Source organism: Muscardinus avellanarius (assembly GCF_963383645.1).
Source record: "Muscardinus avellanarius genome assembly, chromosome: 6".
NCBI lineage: Eukaryota > Metazoa > Chordata > Mammalia > Rodentia > Gliridae > Muscardinus > Muscardinus avellanarius.
Window position 1 is genome coordinate 23,349,835 of NC_137791.1, and position 10,516 is coordinate 23,360,350.

The 10,516-nt window shown below is 50.3% G+C and overlaps 1 protein-coding gene across 1 annotated transcript in view; it reads left to right on the forward strand.

Annotated features, from left to right (window-relative positions):
• Positions 1-5,316, forward strand: part of FHIP1A (FHF complex subunit HOOK interacting protein 1A) — a gene marked incomplete at both ends in the record, with an annotated part of 93,960 nt that extends 88,644 nt beyond the window's left edge. The window contains one exon of the mRNA XM_080697012.1: positions 5,063-5,316. Within this exon, the coding sequence (XP_080553138.1) occupies positions 5,063-5,316 (254 nt within the window). The remainder of the gene's footprint in view (positions 1-5,062) is intronic.
• Between the last annotated feature and the right edge of the window lie 5,200 nt (positions 5,317-10,516).

Here is a 10,516-nt window from a genome sequence, read left to right on the forward strand (position 1 = left end):
TGCACCATCATGCCCAGCTAAAGCTGTTGCTTTTCATTTTAAAGCAAGTTATGGGGCCAGCTCAGACCCAAGTATGGAGCAATCCCAGCTCCTGAGGGAAGAACACAAAGAATCGTGGCCCTTTTTGCAGTTTACTAGGCAGAGGTGGCTTCAGTCTGCTTACGTTGTCCCCTTGCTCTAGGCTCTGTCTTCGTTCCTGTTTTACAATTTTTATTGCCAGCCAGACTGTGAAATGGACAAAAGAAGTGCCTCTAGCTCCTTTTTTTTTTTTTTTGGTGGTGCTGGGGATTAAACCCAGGGGCACTCTACTTCCGAGCTACACCCCCAGCCCGATTTTTTATTCTTTATTTTGAAACAGAGTCTCACTAAGTAGCTGAGGCTGGCCAGGAACCCAGATCCTCCTGTCTTGTAGCTACATTTTAATACTGGAGCCAACTTCGCGGTCCAGGGCAGTCCGCCGGGTCTTGACGCTCACTCTCCCCGAGGGCAGCCCGCCCTGACCAGTCTCCGGCAGCGCGGGCGAGGCTCGCTCACACTGGGTGTCTTCCTGGCTGAGACTGTCTGGTGGCCATGCTTATGAGACAGGCACCCAGGGACCTTGTGTTACTGCATAAGGTCATCGGATTTAGTTAGCTGGGGTTAATGCTTTTTAAGGTCCGTAACAGGGGACTTTGTAGGAAGCTTCTCTTGAGATAATAAGACTTTCCTTTTAATTGAGTTTTTCAGATTAATTTCTTTCAGGCGAGCAAAGTGACACCTTCCCGCAACTTTAAAAATCTCTAATTGCAGAGTGAGCTGGTTCCCTGTTGCCCTGTACAGAGCTGAGTTGTGAAGCCCCTCCTGTAGGTGACGGCTTGTAAATGGTTCGAGTCTGGGGGTCCTGCTCTCACGGGGTCACAGGGCACCATACAGCTGGCGTCGTGGTGAGGGGCACACACCTGGGCTTCCAGTATCTGAGCGCCGTGACCTCTGCCGAGTGGTGCCGCCTGAGATGAACGTATAACGTTTCCATCCTCGCTTCTGGAACCTTCCCAGTGCTAGTCATGAGCACCTCCTGCAGCAGCTTTCAGATTCAGAGCCACAGTGCCGAAGCCACCCCCGATCCTGACGTTATTTGTGTGTCCCTCCGCCTGTTTTCTCCTCAGGTGCTGTGCTTGCTCGCTGGGCCCTTTTACGAGCCAGCGCTGCTTCTTCATGCAGGCCTGCATTCCCTCTGCCTCCCGGCTGCCCCTGTGAAAAACGAGCCTCTTTATTTTATTTTTTATTAGTGCATAGTAGTCATACACCTTAATGGGGTACAAGATGGTGGAGGCAGACATGCACATGTCACTCATTTAGCCCTTCCCCAATGCCCACCCCATTCCCTCCTTCTCATATTTGGGTTACTGATTGACTTCGATATGTTTGTGAATGTACATCACGTGCATTAGGGATCATGTGCATTAAGCCTCCTTCCAGATGCTTCCAACAACAGTGAAAGACCCCTGCTCAGAGCAGGTGACTTCCCGTTGCCCTGTCACGGTACCAGTCTTGAGGCGATGGGTCTCTTGTAATGTTGAGAAGAGAATTAGGGAGTTCGCGAAGGAGGCAAGCACCAACCAGGTTATTAACAACAGCTTCAATCAAGAACCTGGCACCCTTGGGGAGTTAGCTGGCCATGGGGAAGGGACCGACGAGCCACGCGTCTAGAGAGTCATGTGTAGTCCTGATCGGTCGGCTGAGTCACGTGGCAGAGGGGAACACTGATGTTTTATAGGCATGCCATTCTCTCACAACATCTGTAGTCTCACGACCTCTATAGTCTGTCTCGCGATGTTTGGAGTCTCAAGGCACCTGGATTCTTGCGATATCTCCACTTCTGGCTTCCAGGATTCCGCCTCCTGTCCCCGCTACAGGGAAGGGAGGGACCCAACCAATCATCTCTGAGTTTTAGACACTTGCTAGGCATTTCTTTATCCCTTCAAACACTTTAAAAACCAGAGTAGCCAGGTGTAGTGGCGCATGCTTGTAATCCCCGCGCTTGGGAGGCAGAGACAGAAGGATTGCACAGGTTCGAAGCCAGCCGCACTGGCTTAAGAGACCCTGTTCCCCAAAATAAAAAAGTATAAAATAGGTCTGTCTGGGAGTGTAGCCCAGAGGGCTTCCAGGAAACAAACAAACAAACAAACAACAATAACAAAAGCAAACCAGAGTATGTGGCTAGGCTTGGTAGAGCACAACTGTAATCCCAGCTCTAGCAGGCTGAGACAGGAGGATTGCAGGTTTGAGGCCATGGTGCAGTAACTTAGCAAGACCTTATTTCAAAGCAAAAACTAAAAAAAAGGGCTGGGGATATAGCAGCCTAGTGGCAGAACCCTCCTGTGTTCAACTCCTGGTACCACATCACCACAAAACAAAACAACAAATACCCCAAACCAGAGTATCTGTTCCCTTGCATTACTTATATCCAGAATCCTTTTTTTTTTTTTTTTGGTGGTACTGGGGTTCCTGGAAGCCCTTCTACCTCCGGGCTACACTCCCAGACCTAATTTTACATTTTTATTTGGAAACAGGGTCTCCTAAGCCAGCGTGTGCGGCTGGCTTTGAACCTGCGCGATCCTCCTGTCTCTGCCTCCCAAGCGTGGGGATTACAAGCGTGCGCCACCACACCCGGCTCTATCCAGAATCCTTTAACTGAGCTCTAGTTCTAGAAGGGAAGCCAGGTAGGTATCCATTTTACAGAGAAGGAAACTGAGACATTGTAGATAATCTGGTTGCAGTTGGACCATTACTGGGGCCCTGCTTCTGACCGGAGCTCAGTGGTGCTTCTCTACACAGTGAAAGGCTAGTACCTGGGGTCTGCCCGGCTCCTGCTGGGACCTCGGCAAGGATTTCCCTGCCAGCCCTGGGCTTCCTCCGTGTGCGCTTCTGCCTTCATTAGCAAAGATAGTTTTTTGTTTGTTTGCTTTTGGTACTAGGATAGAACCTAGGGGCTTTCTGCCTTCAAGCTATACCCTCAGCCCTATTTTATTTTGAAGCAGGGTCTTGCTGAGTTGCCAGGGCTGGCCTTGAACCTGGGGTCCTCTTGTTTCAACCCCCAAAGTACTGGAACTCTATGCTCTCATGCTTGGCTCAAAGACAGTTTTGAAGCTTGAATTCAAGCTGTGTAGATAAACCTTGGCAGTGACACTTTTTATTCACAGATCAAGTTAGATAAATGAGCCACAAAAACCCTGTTAGGGTGAGGAGAGGAGTGAATTTGAATGAGGAAGGTGGAGATAAGGCTTGTGAGCCAGCTCCAGGGGGATCCAGTAAGGAAGGACTGACTGGTCATTTCTTTTGCACATTCATTCAACAATTCATCTGGAGCTGTTAAGGGTTGTGAAAGACACCATCAAGAGTGGGGCGCAGCCCTCAGAAAGCCCAAAGCATCACAGAGGAGAGCGGGCCTCAGGCAGGCAGTAAGGTGGGGAGAAGCTACACCAGGAGGACTCCCAGGGTGGGAGACGGAAATGCTTTGTGAGGTCGCTGGCTGCTGAACTGATGGCCGACATTTACCCAGCCAGACAGGCGACGATGTGAAAGTACAGAGAGGTTAAACGACTTCTCGGAAACAGCTCAGACAGGGCGCCAGTCTGTCCCGGTGACCCCCGTGCTAGTGGTGCGTTTGAGTTTAGTAAGATTTGGGAAGCAGAGATGCCGAGGAAGGGGACTCCAGGCAGGGCCGTCGCGGGTCACACAGGGGAAGCTCCGGGGCCCAGCAGGCAGCGGTAGGCCAGCGTGGCAGGCAGGCGGCCAGGCCTTGGGCTGACCGTGGACCTCTGTGACCTCGTCAGGCTCATCAGGAGTTTTTGCTGAGCGGTACCGGAAGACGAGATTCTCGACAACTTTTCCAGTTCTCTTTTGAAGTGTGATAAGCTTTAATCTAAAAAGATATTTAAAGCAGTAAAGCAGAGGATTTTTTTTTTAACACCGAGGACTATAGGAGTGCGATGTGGAAAGTACTATAAATGTCAAGAATTTTTAGTACTGTAGTTAAGCGACACTCTGAGAAGAGTGTTGAAAAATGTGGCTGAATTCTAAAAAGCTGCCAGCATAATGAAGAGCTTGACTAGAGGATCGAGGGCAGCGGAGCCGTGTGGGTAGGGGGCAGAAATGGCCTCAGTAATGCCTATGACCCTACGGGGGCTGGAAATGTTAAAGTATTAAACAGAGAAGTCGAGCCATTTTGATTTGTAAAACTGATTTGATACAAGAATGAGAATCACTCGCCCGTGGTAGTGCTTGGGCCCGCATCTTCGAGGCCTGAGGCGGAGCTGGAGACCCTGGGTCTGTGGCTGAGGTGTCAGCTTCCACGCCACCTGTGGCTGCTGGATCCTGGTGACTGCGGGAAGCTTTTCGTGCGGTCTCTGCAGCACCCTGGTGTCCTCCACCCTGTTTCTGATGATTGAAAGGAACCTTCCTTTCTCCTGTCTTTGAGGGCTGGAGATCCCAGCCAGGAGACTGGGGCTCACCAGGAGACCCCTGAGTGCCCTGGGCTCCCCTGGCTCAGCACCAGGGGGGCGGGAGCGCAGACAAGCCACTGGCACCCCTAAGTGAACATCCCGGCCAGCCGGCGCTCCCCGCCATGAGGCAGGGGCAGGAGGTGCCTGTTCATTTCCCTCCCTTCCCCACACTCTGGGCATGGGACCTTCCCTCCCTGCCCTCCACTTCCCAGTCCCACTCTGTTACCCAGGCTGGTCTGGTGCTCCTGAGCCCCTGGACTCAAGCCATCCTCCCACCTCAGCCTCCCGAGTGGCTGGGACTGCAGAGTGCCCCGTGTCCCTGGCTGGGAGGGGTCTTGACCAACCTATATCACCTTCATTTCTGCATGAGGTGCCTTGTGTAGGATTTTGGATAAAAGTCTCATATGACTAGCTGTACGCTGGACATTACCTATGTGTATGCCATGGAGGACTGAAGGACTGATCCCTCAGGGTTTAGCTGGTTGTGTGACTAGCCCCCACCCCCAACACACCTTTTGCATTGGAGCGTGTAGGGAAGGGCACAACGGGTCCCGTGACGATCTCCTTTCTGTTTTCAGATCCCAGTCAGGAGGCGTCCAGGACAGCAAGTGGCAAGAACCTTTTGGACGGTCCTCCAAGAGTGCTTCAGCCCTTCCTGGCCAGCAGAGCCAAGGCGGCCGGGGCACCCCCAAACCTGCCCCTGCCCGTGAGGAACACCATGCTGGCTGCGGCCCTCTTCCCAGAGTTCCTGAAGGAGCTGGCGGCCTTGGCCCAGGAGCACTCCATTCTGTGCTACAAGGTCCTGGGTGACCTGGAGGACCCCTGTTGTTAGCCTTTCGTTAACATCTTCATAGCGGTTCCTGTTTTCTGAGGTTATAGTATATGACTGAATGTTAAATGCAAAGCTGCTTATCAAAGCTTTCCCCTTTGATACTTCCTGACAATACTTGATTCTACGCTCTCTGGCCGGCTCGGCCCACTGTGTCATCGAATGTAAGTCTCCCAGGCCGGTCGCTCCCTGGTGGGTTTTCCTTGCTCTGTTCCCCCCACGCCTTGTGGTGGTGGTCCTCCTGTCCCTCGGAGTCACTCCGCGTGCTGCTGAGGTCACACCCAGAAAATACTGGGGTTCCGCGGTTTCTGGAGGGGCCTGGCAGTGGGAGGCTAGCTCTTTCGCAGCACGTGAGGGCGCAGCTGCGGCGGCCTCCATCTGGCTTCAACCTTACAAATGAGAAGGAAGATGGCGCTCCTCCTGCCTCCACCATATAAGCACATGCCGTGTCCCTTTGATTTTCACTTCTAGGACTTGCTCTTTCCACTCTGCTGCCTGCCTGGGAAGGCACGTGTGGTGGGGGAGAATCCGTAATGCAGGGAAATATTTCTTGTTGCTGAGAGCTCTTTTAATCACTGTAACACTACTCAAGTACTGAAGAAAGCCTTATTTTAAGAAGATTTGCACAAAACAAAGTATACCTATGCAACCTGTTATTTGGTTTTTAGGAGTTTGGTCAAAGAAAGTATATCAAATACTTATACAAGAAGATAACTATTATTTTTAAAAGTGTTTCATGAAAAACATTAACTATGGGATTTTTGTTTGGGGTGGGAGCCAAAGATAAAGGTAACCTGTAAAAACACTGGCCATAATCTTAAATTCTGTTTGCTTTTGCTCACGTGTCACGCTTTCTAGAGGAAGAGGCCGTGGCAGCCTGCTCTGGAGCCAGCTGTGAAGGCAGGAGGTCACGGGGAGCCCACGAGCCAGGTGTCTGCTGGTGACTCGCGCACACACGCTGCCTCTGAGTAACGGGCTTCATTACCGCCCCATGGTATATCTGAGCGAGATGCTGCGTCTCAGCCTGCTCCGAGAGGTACCGCTACTCAGAGCCGCGGCCACCTGCAGCCACCGTGGAGAGGGAGACACAAAAGAGTGGTGGCCTAATAAATGAATCTATAAACAACTGATATTTATGGATATTAAATCCCACTCCTTGCTATTTTGGGCCCAGTTCTGCAGGTGAGAAGAAAGAAACAAGCATGAACCTCCCTGTTGGGGGGACACTGGAAGGCTGGGCTCCCCTCAGGGACACCTCTGTGGACCCTGGGGTGGAGGGAGTGAGAGCCAGAGTCACCTCCGAGGGGCTGGGGCCCAGATGGTCCTTTTCAGGGACAGCTTGGTATTGAGAGAGATGGCGAGTCAGGCCACCAGGCGGTCCGGCTGGCAGGGAGGGCGTAAGCTAGGAAACGGTGTAGCCAGCACTGTCTCATCGTCTTAGCAGGAAACCAAGATACCAGCTCATGGCACATTTCTGACTTTACTATTGCTGTCTTGAAAATTGGTTTGCCAGGCTCTGGAGTGGCAGCGTGGCCTGCTCTCGGCTTCCCCAGGCCTCTTTGTGTTTGTATAGCTCACGGGTCCCACCAGGAGGGAAGCTAGCTTCAGGTAGAGAAAGAGGAGCAGTTAAAGATGACCCTTAAGCTGTAACTTATTATACTCAGACTTTATTTTGCATGATTATTTATATGATCCTTAGGATTTACCAGGTCACAGAATGCTGAGACCACATGTAGAAATGGTATTTTTTTTTGTTTGTTTGTTTTGGTTTAATTTACACCCCTCTCTGTTATCTAGTAGTTGTGGTAATAATTCCAGCATTTGGGAGGCTGAGATAGGAGGATTGTGGTTCGTGGACAGCCTCAGCCAGTTAGTGAGGCTCTTTGCAACTCAGTGAGGCCCTGTTTCAAAATAAAGAATAAAAAAATAGTGTAGGGGTGTAGCTTAGAGGTAGAATGCCCCTGGGTTCCATCCCTAGTACTGCAAAAAAAAAAAGTATAAACAGTAATTCCTGAGTCTGTATTTCTTTATTATAACTCCCATAATCCTGTTTGTAGAAGGAGCCCTTTGGGAAAGAGATTAACTTTGTTTCTATTATTTTTTCAGTAGGTACTTAAGTAGACTTACTTTAAGGAGGAGAGAGATGACTGCAGTCAAGGTGGGGAGGCCTGAAAATGTAACTTCCTGTGGTGGGATGTTGGTGGATAACTCTTCCATAATTCCCCATTTGGAATTGGTGACTGGTTCTTGTCCCTGTGTCCAGCGTGGTTTCCTCTGGAGGACTGTGTCCAGGGCTTTACAAACTGAGGTGGGAAAAGTGACCTGGCTGCACAGTGTAGGCATGAGTCCCGTGGCTGGAGTGGCCCCGAGACTTGATTTCCAGATCTGTGAGCGGGTCCCGGCTGTGGAGGGCGGCCTGTTCTGGGTCAGTGCATCTAGGCTGTCAGCAGGGATGCGCTGCCCCGGCAGGGGTGGGACTTGTCACAGCAATGATGTTGAATATCTGTACACACTCCAGTTCTCATTTAAGGGCAGTTCAGTGTAATTGCTAATTACCAGCCCTGTACTTATGGAAAAGGCTGTCATCCTTGCTGTTTTTATGGAACACTTTCTTGCAGGAGAGCTGTTACTGCACATGCTACTTCAGGTGCCTGGCCCGGGCCTGCCTAGGTGTGGGCTGCAGGGACCCTCAGCCAGCCCACAGCGTTCGCTTTTCCTGAGCAGCGGCCCTCTGCTAGCCGGGGCGCATCAGCTTCAGACAGAAATTCTCGTCCCTTCTTGCTTCAGCCATCAGTTTGTAAATCACACAATACTATCCCCCATCAAATAAGAGATTAAAACATGCCAAACCAGTTTGTACCCTTAGGTCACATCATGAGGGAACATTTTGAGGCTAGAGTTGACTCTTTTTTAATCACGGTTCTTTTTGAATGACCACCATAAACCGAATGCTTTAGAAAAAGCTCTTGGAAGACTAAGAATGGTGTTTGGGGGTAATTTTGCCTCAGTAAATCCTCTGTATATTCAGGCATTTATTAGGCCATTACTTGTTTGAGAGGACAGATAATCCTGGAGCTCATTAACTGCATAAACAGGGATTTGGTGCAAGTTTTTGGAAAGGTTCTTTAGGGAAAAGGCAGCCAGGACATGGCGGGAGGCTTCGGGTCTTCAGCCTTTGTTCTCAAGCCTGAAGCTGATGATTTGAGCTGGGACTGACCTTTCCTGTCTGAGGGTCACTGTGAGTGTGTCCTATGTGAGTAAACTCACTGTTGCCCTCCCAAGTGATAACGCTGGCCCCGGGGGCCTGCCAGATGAGCTCCAGGTGCATTCAGGAATCTTTTGGGGAGTTTAGACTTCCTGTCATTTCAGAACCTGGGAATGGTGGTGGAAGTCCTTAGAGATTATAGCTTTCGTGGAGTGTAAGCTGCAGAAACCTGGACGCCCCAGCGTGTCGCTGACAGAGGCCCACCTGGGCCAGGCCCCCTTTCGTCCTGGAGCTGTTTCTGAGGGATCTGGATGTCTGCCATCTTAACTTAAAGCCTTTTGCTCCGCCATTTGACTAAGGGAGGTGATGAGAGAGGGTTTCGCTGGGCCTCCCGTCCAGCCAAGGGCAGCTCTGCTGACAGTCCCCAGAGGCGTTTGTCCAAGACCTGTTGAAGAAGCCCGGGGCCCACTTCATTCTGCCCTTGGTCAAGGGAAATAGCGCGGCCTTGCACATGGAGTCAGTGCCCCCCCCCCCAGAAAGAGGCTGTGTGGAGTCCTTGAAATGCAGCTAAATTCAATTGAAATAAAAAGCACAGTATAGACTGTGGGTCATGGCCAGACGCTATATGCTGCATCAACCAAACTGAAGCTGTAGGAAGGGGTGTACTTTTTTTTTTGTGGCAATGGATTGAACTCAGGGACCTCTTACCAAGCTACACCCCCAGCCCTATTTTCTTTTTTTAAATTCTGAAACAGGGTCTTGCTAGGTTGATGAGAGTCTCACTACTTGCTGACACCGTCCTTGAACCTGTGACCCTCCTGTCTCAGCCTCCCAGTACTAGGATTACAGGCGCACACCACCATTCCCGGCTCAGAGTGTGTACTTTCAAATGTCAAGGTCCTCTTCCAGGCTAGCAATAATTACTTAAACAGAAAAGATGGGGTGGAGTGGGCAGGGAACTCAGCTAAAACTTCCTTTTCTTGATGTAAGGATGATCTGGATTTTTTCCATCGACATCTTGAGAGAGAGAAACAAAGTTCACTTCACTGCTTAAGCCTTGGCAGATGCTAAAAGCTGCTTTCTAGGCCCAGGATTTGCCCCACAAGAGACTGGCCATCAATTTCTTTCACAAATTAGATGAACTTTTGCTGATTCTCCCAGTGCTCAGTGGCATGCTGGGCACTTACATTTCTGCCTTCCATCCAGAACCACCAGCCACCTCCTTTAGCCACAGGACTTGTGGTTTGGGCCTGACCAGGGCGAGCTGGTTCTCCAGCAGTTCCCGCCCAGCCCACAGGTGTGTGGGTGACAGCAGTGACAGATGGCGGTGGCTCCAGCGATGGCGCCAACTCATACATTTTAATGAGATTTCTCATAAATGGTACGAGCAGAACCAGACTAAACTCACCCGCAAGAATGTAAAATTGTACTTCACTGAGCCCTGGTCAAGCAGAGCCATACTTTGTGAATTTCTTAGGGTATTATGGGAACATCTGTAGGATATTTAGTCAATCAGGGTTGGGCTTTTTTTTCCCCTAGTAGCAGTGACATCAGCACACAAAGTGTGGTTTTCAGGATTGCGAAGCTGACATTCAGAACAGGTGCCTGTCAGAGCTGGACAGGGAATTAGCCTTGTAAAGATGGAGTGTTTAATGCTGGCAAAAATGGGAATAAACACAAATGCAAGTGTAGTTTTCACTTGTAATGGAAGCTTGGGCAAACTGCCTTGCTCTGGCTGCTCCCCCAACTTAAATAAGCCCTGGATTTGAGATAGTCTGGAAAGACCCGCCAGTGCTTTTTGTAAGGCTTGGTGCTTGAGAAGCTGGAACTTTTGGTGAAAATGGGGTTTACAGAATAAAACCGAACCTTATTATTTCTTACAAAATAAAGGCTCTGCCAGATTAAAATCTGAGCACCGCTGCCCATTTGTAATTCAGATACTTGCAGAGGGAGCAGGGACTCTGCCTTTCTCTCTTGTAGAGAGGTTTAGTGAAAATT